The 19,445-nt window shown below is 42.3% G+C and overlaps 1 protein-coding gene across 1 annotated transcript in view; it reads left to right on the forward strand.

The window, feature by feature from the left end:
* The window catches only part of parvab (parvin, alpha b), a 30,322-nt gene extending 12,208 nt beyond the window's left edge, over window positions 1-18,114 (forward strand). The window contains exons 4-13 of the mRNA XM_048186237.1: window positions 4,491-4,593; window positions 4,673-4,813; window positions 5,974-6,089; window positions 6,440-6,498; window positions 12,934-12,953; window positions 13,517-13,578; window positions 13,667-13,735; window positions 14,143-14,244; window positions 15,931-16,003; window positions 17,113-18,114. Coding sequence (XP_048042194.1) covers window positions 4,491-4,593; window positions 4,673-4,813; window positions 5,974-6,089; window positions 6,440-6,498; window positions 12,934-12,953; window positions 13,517-13,578; window positions 13,667-13,735; window positions 14,143-14,244; window positions 15,931-16,003; window positions 17,113-17,189 — 822 coding nt within the window. The 3' untranslated portion in view covers window positions 17,190-18,114. The remainder of the gene's footprint in view (window positions 1-4,490; window positions 4,594-4,672; window positions 4,814-5,973; window positions 6,090-6,439; window positions 6,499-12,933; window positions 12,954-13,516; window positions 13,579-13,666; window positions 13,736-14,142; window positions 14,245-15,930; window positions 16,004-17,112) is intronic.
* The last annotated feature ends 1,331 nt before the right edge of the window (window positions 18,115-19,445 follow it).

Raw genomic sequence — 19,445 nt, forward strand, 5'->3', positions numbered from 1 at the left:
TAGTCCTGTTTGCCTCCCCGGAAACTGCCCTCTGCCAGTGGTTTTATTCCCTGTCCGGCGGCACGCTCGGCACGGATGCCCTGGCACTCAGCTGGCCCCCGGGTCTGCGCAAACATGCGTCTCCCCCAGTGAGCCTTCTCGCACAACTCATGTGCAAGGTCAGGGAGGACGGGGTGCAGGTTCTGTTAGTGGCTCCGTACTGGCCCACTCGGACCTGGTTCTCAGACCTCATTCTCCTCGCGACAGCATCTCCCTGGCCGATTCCTCTGAGGAAGGACCCCCTGACTCAGAGACGGGGCACCCTGTGGCACCCGCGTCCCGATCTGTGGAACCTCCACGTGTGGTCCCTGGACGGGATGCGGAGGTTCTGAGTGATCTCCCGCAAGCGGTTGTAGACACCATCACTTCCGCTAGAGCTCCTTCCACTAGGAATCTCTATGCGTTGAAGTAGAACCTGTTCGTCGAATGGTGCGCCTCTCGCCGAGAGGACCCCCGATCATGTTCGGTCGGATCCGTGCTTTCCTTTCTGCAAGATGGGTTGGAGCGAAGGCTGTCTCCCTCCACCCTCAAGGTGTATGTTGCCGCTATCGCCGCACATCACCACGCAGTTGAGGGTAAGTCCCTGGGGAAACACGATCTGATCGTCAGATTCCTGAGGGGAGCGAGGAGATTAAATCCTCCTCGCCCTTCCTCCGTACCCTCTTGGGATTTGACCCTGGTTCTCACAGCTCTCCGGGGTCATCCCTTTGAGCCTTTGCAATCAGTCGATCTGAAACTAATGTCTCTTAAGACGGTTCTTCTGGTTGCATTGGCTTCCCTGAAGAGGGTAGGGGATCTGCATGCATTTTCGGTCGACGAAACGTGCCTAGAATTCGGGCCCGGTGATTCCCACGTTATTCTGAGACCCCGGCCTGGATACGTGCCCAAGGTTCCTACCACTCCCTTCAGAGATCAGGTAGTGAACCTGCAAGCGCTGCCCTCGGAGGAGGCAGACCCAGCCCTAGCTTTGCTCTGTCCCGTCCGCGCTCTGCGCGTTTACGTGGATAGAACGCCAAGCTTCAGGACCTCAGATCAGCTCTTCATCTGTTACGGAGGCCAGCAGAAGGGAAAGGCTGTCTCCAAGCAGAGGATGGCCCACTGGATAGTGGATGCCATCGCCTTGGCGTATGAATCCCAGGGCGTGCCTTGCCCGCTCGGGTTGAGAGCCCACTCCACCAGAGGGGTGGCCTCTTCCTGGGCGCTGGCTCATGGCGCCTCGCTGACAGATATTTGTAGAGCTGCGGGCTGGGCGACACCCAACACGTTCGCTAGGTTTTATAGCCTACGTGTAGAGCCGGTATCTTCACGTGTACTCGCATCCACTAGTCGGTAGACGTGCTGTACCCACTCTAAGTGTCGGCTTGCAATGCCATTCCCGCCACTGGCCGGATACGTGCATACTTCTCTCCAGTCGTGTTCCCCGCTTGGCGAACCCTGTCGAGCTCCTCCGCCTCCCCCTTCGGCTCGGACATTGCGGAGTGTCTGATGCCAGGCCTACATCCGTCGCTGACGCTGTCTGTTGGCTGGGGCCCATATGTCGTGACCCCTCTACGTGAGCGGTCCCATATGTGTATTTTCCACGGTTTAAAACTCCCTACGGGCCGAGTCCGTGTCTTTCCCTTAGCAGAGCCAGCTCTGCTGTCACCTGTCAGATGAGTCTCCCCCTACCAGGTGGAGCCATCCCAGGGACTCCATATGCGTACTGCCCCCCGGGCCAGTCCATGTGTGTATTTCCCACGTAAACTCCTCCCCCATGGGGTAGGTAGTGGTCTCCGCAGCGTCCCTTACGGGTTCGCTTCCCCAGTGTAGTCTAGTTTACTTAGTGGGTATTGGTTAGACAGCAGTAGACTCTCTCGGTGTAAGCTCGCCCCTTCACCGTCAGCCGGTGCTATGGGCGGCTGAGCTTGCGCTGGGCACTGGAAGGGGTTTCGTAACTGTGGCGCTTTAGTTGGGATCCCAATTCGTCGGTCACTACTGACGTACGTCGAACGTGACCGACTGAAAGGGAACGTCTCGGTTACGTATGTAACCCTCGTTCCCTGAAGGAGGGAACGGAGACGTACGTCCCGTCGCCACAGTTTCTGTACCCTCGCTGTAGTGCGGACACCAGTTGTCTCCTCAGCGAAAAACAGAGTGCGATTGCATCCGCTTCCTATTTATATACACCTGTCGGGGGCGGTGCGCATTATGCAAATATCGCACGCCAATTCCATTGGCTTGTTTTAGTTTACACGAAGATGATAGGGCTCTCTAAGCGATATCCCAATTCGTCGGTCACTACTGACGTACGTCTCCGTTCCCTCCTTCAGGGAACGAGGGTTACATACGTAACCGAGACGTTTTCCGACAAATATAATAATTAAATGATGTATAACATTGTATCTAAAATGTATAAGAAATTAAAAAAAAAAAACACATATCACTCCGAAACATCCTGTAAAATTCGTGCTTGCAAAATCTGTGCATGAAATCCGTTTTGCACGATCCTTTTGTTTTGTTAACATTCTTAATTCTGAATTAGGCTTGAATTGGTTTGAAATTGATGCTATCCTTCATATTTACATCTGAGTAGAGTTTGCGGTTATGGTAAGGGGCGTGACATTTCCCCAACATGTGTTAAGCTGTGACAATCACAACACACTGAGCCAGATAACCATTCACAGCACATTTTGTGTTTTGGAAGGAGGGGCTTAATTGAAACAGGAACTAAACGAGCATTTGAGCCAGAGTGGGGAGAGAGGTTCTGTAATAATGTAAAAAAAAAAAAATATATATATATATATATATATATACACCCCAAAAACAAAATCAAGACTTCATAAAAGGTCATAGTAGGACCCCTTTAAAATAAAGTTTCCAAAAGGGGGATTTCACAGCGATGCCATAAAAGAACCATTTTTGGTTCCCCAAAGAGTTCTTACAAGAACAGATTTTTCTTAGTGCGAAGTTTGTATATGTATAATTGTATATTAAAAATGTGAGTAGAGTAATGTGAAACAAAATTTAAAGACATTCACAAACTGTCACGGAATGGCATAGAGACGAGAGGGTTAGATCCAAATGCAGTTTTAATCTGCTAATCCATAAACGTAATCAGACAGGCAAGGGTCAAAATCCACAGATCAGTCCAAATAAAACAAAGAAAACACAAACAGAAGCCAGTGACCATAAACGAAACCTCGATAACAAAAGCAGAAACAAACCAGGTATAAATAGACAGACACTGATGACCAAACACAAAACAGCTGAGTGCAATGATGGGATAATGAGTCCAGGAAGTGGGTTATGGGAAATGAAGTCCAAGTGTGGTGAGGAACTAGTCTGGATTGGAGTGCCCTCTAGTGGCTTACTAGGGCACTCCAACTTGTGCTCATGACAGTACCCCCTCTCTATGGAGCGGCTACCAGACGCTCCACATGACAAAACATAAAAGCAAACTCTCAGGAGGGAGGTGGACTGGAGGAGGACCAGGGGGAGGGATGGTGGGCCAGGTCAAGAATTCCTGACTGATGGCCAGGGGGGAGCTGGAGGAACAGACCATGGGGGCTCTAGCAAGGTCAGAGTCCTGGCTGAGTGCCAGGGCGGTGCTGGAGGAACAGACCAGGCGGGTTGCAGCACGTCTAGAGCCCGAGCTGATTGCCAGGGCGGTGCTGGAGTAACTGACCAGGTGGGTTCCAGCAGGTCTGGAGTCCGAGCTGAGTGCCAGGGCGGTGCTGGTGGAACTGACCAGGCGGGTTCCAGCAGGTCTGGAGTCCAGGCTGAGTGCCAGGGCGGTGTTTGAGGAACTGACCAGGTGGGCTTCAGCAGGGCAGAAGGCCTGGGCAGCGGCGGCAGGGCAAGGCGCTTGCGCCGGCAGGGCAAGGCGCTTGGGAAGTGCAAGAACAGCCTCTGGGGTGGTCTCCGGGCCAACAACGGGCTCTGGGGAGGCCTCCGGGCCTTGAAGGATGAAGGAAGCCTTCTTCCTCCTCTTCCTCCTTTTACGTGGGTAAATGCAGTTTTAATCGGGTAATCCATAAACGTAATCAGACAGGCAAGGGTCAAAATCCACAGATCAGTCCCAATAAAACAAAGAAAACACAAACAGAAGCCAGTGACCATAAACGAAACCTAGATAACAAAAGCAGAAACAAACCAGGAATAAATAGACAGACACTGATGACCAAACACAAAACAGCTGAGTGCAATGACGGGATAATGAGTCCGGGAAGTGGGTTATGGGAAATGAAGTCCACGTGTGGTGAGAAACTAGTCCGGGTTGGAGTGCCCTCTAGTGGCTAACTAGGGCACTCCAACTGGTGCTCATGACACAAACTCATAACAGAACCACAAGCTACTTTAGAAAGCATTGATGATTGACTCGTAAGGTTAGTTTTGCAGTACAGTAGTCTTTTAACATACATATTCAATTAGTAATTTTTCAAAGATCCCACTTCTCTGGTGTTTCATGACAGGTGCTCATTGATTGGATCAATGACGTGCTGGTGGGAGAGAGAATCATTGTTAAGGATCTAGCCGAAGACCTCTATGATGGGCAGGTTCTTCAAAAACTCTTTGGTGAGGAATCTGTATATTGTTGTTCCATTAAGACCCGGTATTCTGTTGTGTAACCTATAAATTGTGTATTTATTCCCAGAGAAACTGGAGGGAGAGAAGCTGAATGTGGCTGAGATGACACAGTGTGAGATCGCTCAGAAACAGAAGCTGCAGACTGTTCTGGAAAAGATCAATGACACCCTCAAAGTTTCCTCCAGGAACATTAAATGGAATGTTGACTGTATGTACTGTAGCTTTGGCCTCTTTTTTCATTGGCCTATTATATGTTATACACTATAATACTAATCAATACCAACTGTCTCTCCCTTTTTTTGCATCCAGAGCAGTTTGTTTTCTTCTTTTTAACATCATTTGTGGTCACTGGGTATATCACTGCTTAAAGGCGGTCACCGTGATTTTGCCAAGTAAGACATGTTCCTGGATCAACATATTTTGTTGATCCTGGAACAACATTCCTATCCGAAAATTTAGTCCTAACCTTTTCCCAACCCCTAAACCTAACCCTACCTATAACTTATCCCTAAAATCAGAGGAAAATGATTGAGCTGATGAGTTGAATAATACTGATGTGGAAGCACCTAACCCAGGTTGTAAGCCTAAACTTAACATAAATGGTAAACTTGTCCCTCAAATCTGATTGGTTGATTGGAATGTTGTTCCAGGATCAACAAAGATGTTGATCCAGGAACATGTTGTACTTGGTGAAATAACGTTCACCGCTTAAAGGGATAGTTCACCCAAAAATGTAAATTATCCCATGATTTACTCACTCTCAAGCCATCCTAGGTGTATATGACTTTCTTCTTTCAGACGAACACAATCAGAGATATATTTAAAAATATCCTGGCTCTTCAGGCTTTAATGGCAGTGAATGGGGGTCATGATTTTGAAGCCAAAAAAGTGCATCCATCAACCATAAAAGTTCTCCACACGGCCGGGTGGAGTACTTTTATGATGGATGGATGCACTTTTTTTGGCTTCAAAATCTTTGACAAAATCTATTTGTATATATACAGACATTTGAATCATTGTTTAATATTTTCATCAAATGAATGTAAAATATGCAATGAGAAGGTTAATATCATGCAAAGATTTCCATTGACAGTTCTGAAAAATGCATAAATGACACTATTATAGAATTTGGCTTCATTTGTGCAGTTATTTTATATTTTATTTATATTATTCATGTTTGTTTTATTAATTGCATTAGAATTGCATTTAGCAATTCTGTCATTTTCAGGCTGCAACTCACCAATTGAGAACCACTGTTTCATATCTGACCTTTCTTTTCATTATTATGAATATATTTAACATAATGTAGACATTAAGAAGGCATTTCACCTTTTGCTCCTGCTGTTTATTCTTCTGTGTATTTCTCAGCTGTTCATGCTAAGAACATTGTGGCCATTCTTCACCTGCTGGTGGCTCTTTCTCAGCATTTTCGCGCCCCTATCAGACTGCCAGACCATGTGACTATTCATGTTGTTGTGGTCCAGGTGCGTTTATTGTCCATTCATAATTTATATCTTATTCATTTGCTTTAAGCTTCTCAGTTGCTATATTGTTTTACAGACATTTAAGGGTTTTGTCAAAATGGACCATGAGCAACGATCTTTGTAAACATATTAATTTTGATAAATCCATATTGTTGCAATATAGCAATTGATATAAGGATGATTTTACATTTACAGAGATATTCATTCTGTATGATTCTAAAGAACATGTTTAACCATAACCATAGTTTCCATCCAAATATTTGTCATGGTAAATTTCTGGTAAAGGTTATAAACTGTTCCTTAATTGCTCTTTTCACATTACTTAGTGAAATGTTTCTCTATCCCATCAGAAACGAGAGGGAATACTTCAGTCTCGGCAGATCCAGGAGGAAATTACAGGCAACATAGAGTATGTTTTTGTTTTTAATTCATTACAGGCCTTGCAAATAAAAGAGTAACACGAAGGATATGTTAACATTAACACAATAGTTAGTGTTAAGTAACTCTTTCCTCGCCATTGACGGAAATTTCTGGCAATCCATGTTTTTATTGTTATACAGTGGGGGGCGATATTATGCATCTTCTGAAAGAGTACTGAATCTCTGCATCAAAAGACAGGTGAAAAAGAAGCAGATAGCTATCAAGCGATAGAAGCATTGCTTATGCACATGTAAAATAACACGATCATCAAACAGCATATAAATCAAAACTGCCTAATGTTAAAAAATGAAATGTTGAATATTTATTACAGATTTTTATACATTTATATAACAAAATATTCTGGGGGCCATGAATGTTTTTGTTAAAATGTTCAAAAATGCTGACGGTGGCTGGCAACTTTTTTGTGGTGGGGAAAGAGTTAATGCACTAACCTACAGTTACGGATCCCTTGTCTCCCGGACTCCAAATCCCATGATCCTCTTGTCTCCACACCTGCACTCACTTCCCTCGTCTTCTCCTCCTCATCATGGATTGCCTGCACCTGTTCCTGATCGTCATCACTCCCTATATAATGGACTCACTCCCTTCACTCCTTGTCTGTCCTAAATGTTATATTGAGTATGTCTGGTGTTTCCTTGCGTTGTTCATTAAAGACCCATTGTTATTGTGGAGATCCGTATTTGCCTCGTCTTTACACCAGCTACCGTAACAGAAGGACAGACCAAAACCGTCGGATTTCCACACTGAAGGAATGGGTATTCTCCTGTTTCCCGAGCCTCTAAAACCTCTCAGGGCGGACGAAAGACTTTGCCATCTGCGGCAGAGTGGCAGGCCGTTGGAGAGGTATGTGGAGGAGTTTTTGGAGGTTTCGTATTTGGTGAGCTGGACTGATGCCTTTTTCTAATGGGACTGGACAGGGACGTTATTCGTTATAATGAACCAGCCTGTAATTTCTCCTTAGTCGATTCCCTGAATGTGATTCTCCTGTTAAATGGTTCTAATTTTGAAGTGGATAAAGTTCCAGAGAACCAGAGTCCTTGTCCAGCCCCATCAGCAGCTTATCGGGCATCACCAGCTCACCTTACCCCAAAACCCTGCACATACCGCTTCAACGGTCCTGCCCACTCCTGGCCGCCAGCCGCCGAGCAATCAGCTCCAGTCTCCGCCGAGCAAGCAGCTCCAGTCTCCGCCGAGCAAGCAGCTCCAGTCTCCGCCAAGCAAGCAGCTCCAGTCTCCGCCAAGCAAGCAGCTCCAGTCTCCGCCGAGCAATCAGCTCCAGTCTCCGCCGAGCAAGCAGCTCCAGTCTCCGTCGAACAAGCAGCTCCGGTCTCCGCTGAGCAAGCTGCACCGGTCTCCGCCGAGCCAGCTCCTGTACCAGTGGGGCTTCTCATTGTTTATGAGGGAATGAACTGGACCCCTCTTCATACAGCTCCAGCCGCCGCCGCCAAGCCCTCAGCTCCAGCCGCCGAGCCCTCAGCTCCAGCAGCCGCCGCCGCCGCCGAGCCCTCAGCTCCAGCCGCTGCCGCCGAGCCCTCAGCTCCAGCCGCCGCCGCCGAACAAGCAGCGCCAGCCGCCGCCGCCGAGCAATCCGCTCCAGCCGCCGCCGCCGAGCAATCCGCTCCTACTATGAACTATGTTTTTGAACCCTCCAGCCCAAAGACTGTGTTCCCTCCCTGCCTCCCTCTCCCGCCTCCTCCCACTAATGTCCACAATGCACCTCCACCTCAAGCCACCTCACCCAGGACTCCACCTCGGCCCGTTGGTCCAGATGCTCCCCCTTGGCTCCAACCTCCCTCATCTCCACCGTGGCCCATCAGTCCACCAGTTCCGCCAGGCTCCATCCTCCCCCCGGTTCCGCATCAGTCATTCGTCGGCCTTCCCTCACTTCAGGACTACACTCCTCGGTTTTCACCTCGTCCCTTTGTCCCTCACGCTCCGTTGGCTTCCTCACTCCCTCCTGCGTCCCTTTGGTCGGCTGTCGCTCTGGCTCCTCTGCGGCCTTCTGGAGCCCCGCCTGCGCCTCGGTCGGCCGAGCCTGCGGCATCGCCCTGTCCCGTCGGATCCTCACCGCCACCTGGGCTCGTCGGCAATTCGGCTACGGCACCTGGCCCACCACGGCAGCCCGCTGCACCTGACCCGCCGTGGCTGCCCGCTGCACCTGACCTGCCGTGGCCGCCTACTGCACCTGACCCGCCGTGGCTGCCCGCTGCACCTGACCCGCCGTGGCTGCCCGCTGCACCTGACCCGCCGTGGCTGCCCGCTGCACCTGACCCGCCGTGGCTGCCCGCTGCACCTGACCCGCCGTGGCTGCCCGCTGCACCTGACCCGCCGTGGCTGCCCGCTGCACCTGACCCGCCGTGGCTGCCCACTGCACCTGACCCGCCATGGCTCATGGACCCGCCCTGGAGACCTCCACTCCTACCCATGCCTCTCCCTGCACCGGCATGAGGTCTCCAGGGCGCACACCCCCCCCCCCGGTGTTTCTCCTACGGCGCGAGGACGCGCCTACCGGGAGGGGGAGGTTCTGTCACGGATCCCTTGTCTCCCGGACTCCAAATCCCATGATCCTCTTGTCTCCACACCTGCACTCACTTCCCTCGTCTTCTCCTCCTCATCACGGATTGCCTGCACCTGTTCCTGATCGTCATCACTCCCTATATAATGGACTCACTCCCTTCACTCCTTGTCTGTCCTAAATGTTATTTATGTGAGTATGTGAGTATCCGACGGTTTTGGTCTGTCCTTCTGTTACGGTAGCTGGTGTAAATGAGTATGTCTGGTGTTTCCTTGCGTTGTTCATTAAAGACCCATTGTTATTGTGGAGATCCGTATTTGCCTCGTCTTTACACCAGCTACCGTAACACCTACCAGTGACCAACAATATATTTTATAAATTAGCAATAACCAAGAAATAAATTTTACTATAAAATAGGCTACTCTTATAGTTGAAGATACTTAATGCATTCATGTTAATCTATAGAACCTGCTATAAATGCATTTATAATGCTAAAGGCCCCAATATACTTCAAGCAAAACGAACAAAACGTTTCAAACAAAATCAGGCCAAAACGAAGTTTGTTTGGTGTTCGTTTCAGGAGTTCGAAACAGCTTGCCAAAGCTCTGGCTGGAAAACCCCTTCAAACTACAATTGGTCCATTGCGATTACATAATAGGTGTAAAAATGTGTTCTCATCTCGTGCAGTAGAGGTAGAAGTGGTTCATGAGTAACTGCATGAGAGGAAATAATATGAGCCGTAAGTTTCCTGCTGACATGTTGCAATACTCTTCTTTGGTTTTTAATGCTTTATTTAACATCACAAACGACATAACAAATAATAACCTCTGAGTCAGATACACAAATTATTACATTTTGATGTCACTACTGGGAAATAACCTGAGTCAGTAATAAAGTCATGTAAACGCACTTTACTTGCGTTGTCGGGTTATTGGTTTGCATGTAAACCCAGACAACAGGTTATTTCAGTAAGCAGATTTTTGTGAGATATCGGTGTACTGGTGTGCATGTAAACATGCTCACTGACACTGTTTTTTTCATGTGTAATACTGTAAAGCTGCTTTCTGTTGTATTATGTGCTATACAAATAAACATGATGTGACTTTACTGGACTGCCGAATTGTAAAGAGCTTGTGTAAACATATCCATATGATCAGATGCTTTCTTAACTGCTAATTGCTATCAGTAAATCGCTGGTCATGTATTTCGATTTCTTTTTACCACTAAGCGAAGAACGAAAAATAAATTTTGCCGTGAGTATATTGGGCCTTAAAGGGGACCTAAAATGCCCCTTTCACAAGTCTCTGGTGTCCCCAGAATGTGTCTGTGAAGTTTCAGCTCAAAATCCCCCTCAGATCATTTATTATAGCTTGTCAAATTTGCCCCTATTTGGGTGTGAGCAAAAACACACTGTTTTTGTGTGTGTCCCTTTAAACGCAAATGAGCTGATGCTCCCAGCCCCCTTTCCAGAAAAGGGCGGAGCTTTAACAGCTCGGTTGCTCAACAACAACAAAACTGGAGAATCTCACGCAGCTAAAATGAGGATTGTCAGTAACGGTGTTCGGCCTTACATTGTTCAAACCGGAGTCGACACTGATGGAGAGACTCAGGAAGAAGTTACAACTTTTAGAATGAAACTGGACGTTCCTGAATGGTTAGTGGATAAATTTATGTAGTTGCTGTGGAGTTGATTCAACTCATCCACTAGCATGTGCCGTCATGTTCATCTTTTGTGCAAATCCAGCGTTGAATTGACCCTCGTTTGTGAAACAGTCTGGTGTAAAATGACGGCATGGCAATAACAATCTACTACAACAACTCTTCTGGGGCGTTCACACCAGACACGACTTGCGAGAATAAATCGCGCTATTCGTGCATAGTTGGACGCTTGAACGTTTTGAGTTTACTCGCTTCATTCGCGCGTGAAATTCACTTCACAACAGACACGAATAAGCTCAATTTGCCAGCTTTAGCTAGCTTGTAGTCTCAATATGTATATATATATATATAGCTCAAATTGAGTAAAGAGCATTTTTTACAACTTACCAGATTGTCCGACCTCCTCACTCACTTTTTTCCAAGCAAGATCCTTTTTATTCCTGTTTCTATAAAGGTATGAAGATGTATCGTACAGCGAAGATGATTTTGTCCTCCATTGTTGTTTCGGATTTCTGCCTACGCTCGCTACGTCGTAATCACGTCACTACTTGAACAAGCTCCTGATTGGTTAACGCAGCGTGAATATTCGCCAAAGTTCAGATTTTTTAACTTGTGTGCTTCACGCGAATCACCATCAAACAACCGAAATGCTCAATACGCGTTATTCGCGCCGCAGGATGTCTATTCATGTCTTTGCTTTGACTTAACCCCTTTAAAGGTGCCCTCGAATTAAAAATTGAATTTATATTGGTATTGTTAAATAACAAGAGTTCAGTACATGGAAATGACATACAGTGAGTCTCAAACTCCATTGTTTCCTCCTTCTTATGTAAATCTCATTTGTTTAAAAGACCTCCGAAGAACAGGCGACGTAACAGTCGGGGTGTACGCCCCCAATATTTGCATATGCCAGCCCATGTTTCCAAAATTATAAAAGGCATTAGACAAGGGCAGCCAGTAACGTCTGGATGTGCACAACCAAATCATCAGACTAGGTAAGCAAGCAAGAACAATAAGAAAGAAAATGGCAGATGGAGCAATAATAACTGACATGATCCATGATAACATGATATTTTTAGTGATATTTGTAAACTGTCTTTCTAAATGTTTCGTTAGCATGTTGCTAATGTACTGTTAAATGTGGTTAAAGTTACCATCGTTTCTTACTGTATTCACGGAGACAAGAGAGCCGTCGCTATTTTCATTTTTAAACACTTGCAGTCTGTATAATGCATAAACACAACTTCATTCTTTATAAATCTCTCCAACAGTGTAGCATTAGCCGTTAGCCACGGAGCACTATCAAACTCATTCAAAATCAGAAGTAAACAATATAACAGTATACAATACTCACATAATCCGACGCATGCATGCCGCATGCACGACGAACACTTTGTAAAGATCCATTTTGAGGGTTATATTAGCTGTGTAAACTTTGTTAAGGCACTGTTCAAGGCAAGCGCGAGCTCTGTGGGCGTGGACCACGGGATTTAAAGGGGCCGCAGCATAAAATCGGCGCGTTTATAATGATGCCCCAAAATAGGCAGTTAAAAAAATTAATTAAAAAAAATCTATGGGGTATTTTGATCTGAAACTTCACAGACACATTCAGGGGACACCTTAGACTTATATTACATCTTTTAAAAACAGAATCTAGGGCACCTTTAATACCTTTTGCAGGACAAAAAATAGAGTGGCTTTATGATGCAGTGACATGCCAGTCATGGAGCAGTGGTGTACAGGGTGTGTGTGTGTGTCCATCATGAGCTGGTTCCTCCTGCTTCTGAGCAGCTTTGCAGTGGTTCTAGAGGTTGAGCAGCGGGGCTGTTCCTCTGCCAGCTCTCCACCGCTGCTGCTGATTAACAGCGGTCCAGCGGGCTCAAGTCAGCATGGGAGATAAGGCAGAGAGCTCCTCGGGCAGCAGCTGCTGAGACATGCCTCTGCCGGGGCAGAATTGACTGTGGAGGCGAGCCGCTGCTGGGCAGACGTCCACTAGGCCAATATCCTGGAACCCAGTTCTGTTTGATCGGCCCGCTCCTGGGACCAGAGCATCCCCTTCCCCCCTAATCTTTTTGTTTGCCTTTCATCCTGGCACTCTTGATACATCCCTTATTTTGCCATTCAGTGACTGTTTGTAAAACCCTTTCATTCAAACATAAATGGATTGTTGGTCTCTTTTGTTGCTCAAATTATTGAAACAATAATGCTTTTTTTTTTCCTTCCCCATAGGGCATTGTTTGGAAGATATGGTGTGTATTATGTTTGCATACATTCAGTTTTATTTACAGTGGCCCAAATAACATTTTTAAAAATGTATGAATGCCACTGCATTAGATATTTAGTTTTTTCCCCCTAATAAAATCTATAGATTAGCATGAGAAATTTTAGAACAGATTTATGATGTGTAAACAAAAATGTATCATGAAGTTACATTACATATGTAGTATACTAATATGTAGTTTAATTATTTCCAAAATATATAAAATTAAACTTAAAAATGAAAATGAAATACAATGAAATACATGTTTTAAATGAAAAACCTGTAAATTGAGACAAAAGTATTTAGACACTTTATTAGTGTTATTCATAGCTGATGTGATGTACTAAACCTGAGGAGAACTGCCTTCATACATCTACTAAAATCACATTGAGACCAATTGAATTCAGTTCTGAGAAAACTTGCTTTGATCTTCTGTATAGATTTAGTGTCCAAATACGATTTGGAGCCACATTTAACATAAAAATTGACTCTGTTTAAGTTTTCTAATGTCTCCCTGCATATGAGCAATCATGTCTTATTTTACTTTAACAGAGCGAGACGCCTTTGATACGCTTTTTGACCATGCGCCAGATAAGCTGAATGTGGTGAAAAAGGCAAGTGCAGATTACACTTTCTTTAGGTTTTGCACACTTGAGAGTTTTGACTTTTGACTCTAATCTCTTGGTCTCTCTTTTTTTACAGACTCTTATCACATTTGTGAACAAGCACTTAAACAAGTTGAATCTGGAGGTGTCGGAGCTGGAAACTCAGGTAACATGATCTTATAGTATCAGTAGAGAGTTATATGAAAATAATTTAAAAAATGCACATAAATATTCTGACACTTTTCTCAGACTCGCAAGATATAAACTCACAATTGCGAGTTATTAAGTCAGAATTGCGAGATAAACTAAGTTCTGAGAAAAAAGTCAGAATTGCAACTGACTGACTTTATAACACACAACTGCCACTTTATAACACGCAATTCTGACTTTATTTCTCGCAATTCTGACTTTATTTCTCGCAATTCTGACTTTATATCTTGCGAGTCAGAATTGCGAGATAAAAAGTCACAATTACCTTTTTTATTTTTTATTCAGTGGCGGAAATGAGCTTCCATATAGTCATGTATGTCATATCTAAAAACTGAAATCTTAATGTTTTGCGATTCCCTCCAGTTTGCAGATGGCGTGTACCTGGTCTTACTGATGGGACTCCTAGAAGGATACTTTGTGCCCCTCTATAACTTCTTCCTCATCCCTGAAAATTTTGATCATAAGGTAAATTACTGTGACACTTTAGTTTATAATGAAAAGATTCAAATTAAAATGTGCATTAAACAGAAATCACTACTGACCTCTATTTTGAGACATTTCTGAGTAAAAATGGCTTATTGAACAAGAAAACAATGTAGGGAGGCACTGTATTTTATTAATCCACCAAAATGTTCAAGCTTCAAAAAGTTCATAAAGGTATTGTAAAAGGTATTGCGGTTTAATCCAAGTCGTCTATGAAAACTGATCAATGTACATACATAGCACATCAAATATAGTTAACAGAAGCTCAACTGCGCATGCTTGACACTCAAAAACACTTCATTGGATCTTGTGGAAGCTCAAACATGCTTGCATGACACAGTAATGAGCCTCAAACAAGCATGTTTTCACTTTCTATGTAAATGTGTTGATCAATGTTTATCATCAATGTCTCTTCAGAAGACTTGGATGAAACTGCTTGATTCATATGGATTACTTTTCATGACTTTATGAACTTTTTGAAGGACAATTGAACTGTGCAACACTGTCCCAATCGGGCCAGTGCTACATCTTTGCGAAGGTTTATCCTTTGCATGTGGTTTTAAGCCTTGTGAATTTAAATATTCAAGTGCAAGAAAACACGAAAGATGCTACTCAATATGTGAGAAGTTCGCACACATTCATAGCACAAGCCCAGAATGCAGTGTCTCAGACAGCACGCAAATATTGAATGGAGTTGTCTTTCGCTTCTTCTAATTCACCCAAAATGATATCAAAATGGCCATCCTGGTGAGTATCCATGTAAACATAGTCGGTTATGCTGTAAATTAATGTAAAAAGCTGAGAAATAAAATGCCTGTGTAACGGTATATTGAATCCATGCAACTCTTAAAGTGACAGCAGCCTAATTATTCCAGCTGTCTATGTTTTAATTTCAATCAAACAAAAGACAAAAAAATCACTCACTACTCTTGACAATAACTTTTGTAACTTTAATAAGGATTAAAATGTTTTTAATTTATACAGTGAAGAATATGCAGTGTCACTTTACATTTGTTTACTTTATTTCTGTACCTGAAAACTACTGCTAAACCTCCCTAAAAAGCACTGTTTATTTCGTATGTATCCTTGTTCTGTTGTATTTATATATTCATGTTGGCCTGCTGAATGTTAAATGGATCCAGTCCATGTTCATTAGAAATTATTTGATGATGCAGCAATAAACTAGCTAGTATAACTTAATTCATGATCAAAACACTATTTAAATGACAAAACTTAAGAGCAAGTGACAAATGTCGGTATCGGAATCTGCCAATAATTGTTTATTAAAATCGGCATCGACCCAAAACAATCCTATCGGCGCATCCCTACATCCGCACATTCATGCAGAGCTGGAACACAACCAAAACTTCTTCTGCAAAATGCAGGCAGTCTTTTTAACTGCTAAAGGGTCAAATGTTACATAGTGTACCTTTAAAGATTACAAAGTCAAAAAAAAAAAAAAAAAGACCAGTAAAATGCAATGACAAAATAAGGTCATTTTTGACTTTATGCTGACTTTAATACTTCATTAATGTAAATATTTTCTAAAGGAAATCCTATATATTTTCTATGGACAGACATATAACAATGGCATTTTAGTGTTTTAAAACTGTTGTTGATTTCTCATTGTCACTTAATCACAGCGTTGTTTTGCATTTTATGTATTAGGTGCACAATGTTTCATTTTCCTTTGAACTGATGCAAGATCGTGACTTGGAGAAGCCAAAGCCCAGGCCAGAAGGTGATATTAAACTTTTCTTTCAGCGTCTCGCTCTACTGGAGATAATCTAGAGATCCTTGTAATGAACAAAGTGCTTCTGTTTTGTGTTTCACAGTGCTTGAGGAACAGTCATGGCATGTTGCCTGATTGCAGTAGTTTATTGTAGTTAAGAAGAGTTGCCATGTGTATCAGTTGAATTGATCTCCTCATTGCCTCCTCTACTGTTGCTGTTGAACTACTTGAATGAGAAGCTAATCAATGCTTTGCTTTACTCAAAGGGTTTGCTGAGTGCCTTAGTTGCATGCTGCATCTACAATTGCATTTTCATTTCTCTGCAGCAAAGTTCCTTTGTGTGATCACAAGGCTTAAACAACATCTGGTTAATGTGGCGCAGATGATCTAACTGAGAATATGCCTTATGGGCGGTTGTTACTAATGAGTTTTGATGCAAAATACATTGAGAGCAAAAAATGTGTTGCTGTTAATTATTAGTGGTGATCGCTAAGGCAAGCATCGCTATTATTGCTCATCGCAAAAAACAGTTAAGGACCAGAACTTGATATTGTCAAGAAAGTATATTGTTGAAAGTATATTATTTCTATTATAATAACTCTTTTTAAAAGTATGTTAAAGTGTCTTAACAAAAAAGGCTTAACAAATTAGACACATGACAGACTTTTTTTAAAAATCAAAATAAAGATTTTATGTTAATATTTATATGGATGTATAAATGGCCTTGCGGTGTGACAGATGTTACAAATATTCCGTTCCGTGCAGTCTGTCTAAAATAATAAAAATGCTATTTGTACAAAAGTGCTTTTTAAATAGTTTTAGATTCAGCATAACTTGTCACACTGCAGGACACTTTCAACTTTTAAAAAATATTTTGAGTCAACTGTTGGAAAACTGGGAAATGCTGCTCCAACATAGATGATAGTGAGTTGTGCTCAAGAATTTTTCTTCAAATAAAAGTGAAAATCTAGTCACTAAAGCATTTTAGAGGCAGCACTTGACATTTGCAGCTGAGGTGTCAGGTATGTTGAGAGAGAGGAAAGATCATGTTTCATAATATTGAAATGAACACCTTATTACATACCTCAGTCATGTTCAGATCTTTTATGTCTCCTCAGACATTGTCAACTGTGACCTCAAGTCCACATTGAGGGTCCTCTACAATCTCTTCACCAAGTACAGGAATGTGGAGTGACAGAGAAGCAGCAATACATGCAGAAATTGCTTGATTTAATCTACCAAAATGCTCAGTACAGAGAGATCACATCCTTATCAGTATTATAGAAAAGAATACAGCATGATATTTATTTTATGTTTGAATATATTTTATATTTTATATATATATATTCAGTCTGAAAGATATTTAGCAATCACAATCTGTTTACCTATTTATCATTGTTTTTGTTTTTTTATGATGAATGTGGTAATGGAAATATGAAGATATATGAAATGTAGAAATGCACATTATAGTCTATTTTGATATGAATGCATTTTGTGTGCTAGATAAAAAAAACAAAAAAAAAAAAAAAAACAACCTTTAACAACATTTAACCCACAGGAAAAAAATGAACTCGTGGCAACAATTAAAAAGTATCCCAATTCAGCTGGAAACTGTGGACTTGGCAACACTTTACAGAATCAAAATGAATTATTTCCCTGTATAGCTCAAACAGCAGACCATGGCACCGCCAAGCAAAGGCAAGGTCATTTGTTTGAATCCCAACAGGGAATGCATGAACTGATAAATTGTCTACCAGAACACAATTTATGTCACTTTGGATTCTTTGGCTTCATCTACCAAATGCATTTAAATATATGAAGTATTTTTTTATGATAGCAGAAATATAAAATAATATGTAACCTATTCTTGCAAATGGACTGAAAACAGTTGGACTGTGGGAGAATTATATTGATGTATGAAGGATGTTTGCTAGATTAAGAAAGTATCAGGGGCATTCAATTAAAATAGATTCAATTAAAAGGTCGCTAAAATAGTTTTTGCTGTAGAGGTTTAAAGTCACCACGAAATCAACACTTACAATTCTTATTTGTTTTATGGAATATTGCTGTTTTTATTATTAAAGATTTGTTCAAGTACATTTTTTTTTTTATTTTATTTATTTGACCTTGTATTCTTTAATCAAAATAACGTCAACTCCCTCTTGCAGTGACATCAAGAGACAGGATAAAAAAACAAACAAACAAACAAACAGTAGTCACAGCTTGTGAAAATGAAAATAGTAAATACATTTTAAATACATAAATGAATTTTAAATAAATGTTAAAAATATTGGTTAATACAGTTTTATTATATGTTTGCACATTTATTTTTTATTTTTGTAATATGTTTTTGTAACGTTATAAACTGTTTTGATATTTTTGCTATTTGCAATGGTTACTATTTTCTGTTTTTATATGTGTGATTTTTGGTGAATTGTATTAAAATCAGTTTGGGTCAGTTTGACCTGCAAACATCATGACAACTCTCGAAGTGAATTATTTCTACCAGCATTTCACAAGTTCACACTTACTGTACATATAATTAAATAGAGTAAAGGTTATGCATATTTGGCATGCTGTCCAAGAGTTGGGATAGGAATCGTTATAAGTAAGGAGATGGGGTGGTGGAGCAATGCTGGAAAACTGTCATAGAACAGAGGTAAGTCTGCTCTATATATACCTCCTGATGCTAATTGAGTTCATTAATTGAATAAGCTCCTCCTGTGTTTATTAGGTTAATTATTTCAATGTGCTCCTCCCAAACTTTGTTTATAACCTCATTTATTGGCATTCATGGGGCATGGAATATACATAAGCTTGATTTTGGCGGACGACTTCTGCTACACTGCTGCTGAGCAAATACAAGGATTTGTTCAGCTTAGTCAAAATAACAAACATAAAAAACAAGCTGCAGCAAGAAACTGTTAGAACCCCATTAACAGATCTCGTTAACTGAAGTTCTGAAGTGTGAAACAAAAATCATGTGAGCCAACTCACTACACATAATGACACGCGATAGATGTTTTTAAAAATACAAACCATTATTTTATTATATTTCAACATAAACATACATCACTAGACAGGTAATGAACATAATCTAGCTAACATTTCTAATTTATTTACGGATGGAACGTTGCACGTATATGTAACAAGCTAAGTATTTATCATAATGCACTTTAAATAACGTTACAAGTAATGTTAAAGTAAAGATATCAGCTCTGCTGTTATTCATAAATACAACTCGTGATGTTGTACAATGAGGATGTTGTCATGTCGCCAGAAATCATTTATGGTTATTTTAGGGCTGGGCGATATATATCGCATGCGATTGTCACGCGCATTTCGTCAGTAAAGCCGGTTCCCTGATTACCGTGAAATCGCCATCACCTGCTTTCAAATGGAGCGGCATTTAATAGACAGAACCGTAGATCACTGACAAGCTACGCAATAT

Source organism: Megalobrama amblycephala, linkage group LG3 (assembly GCF_018812025.1).
Source record: "Megalobrama amblycephala isolate DHTTF-2021 linkage group LG3, ASM1881202v1, whole genome shotgun sequence".
NCBI lineage: Eukaryota > Metazoa > Chordata > Actinopteri > Cypriniformes > Xenocyprididae > Megalobrama > Megalobrama amblycephala.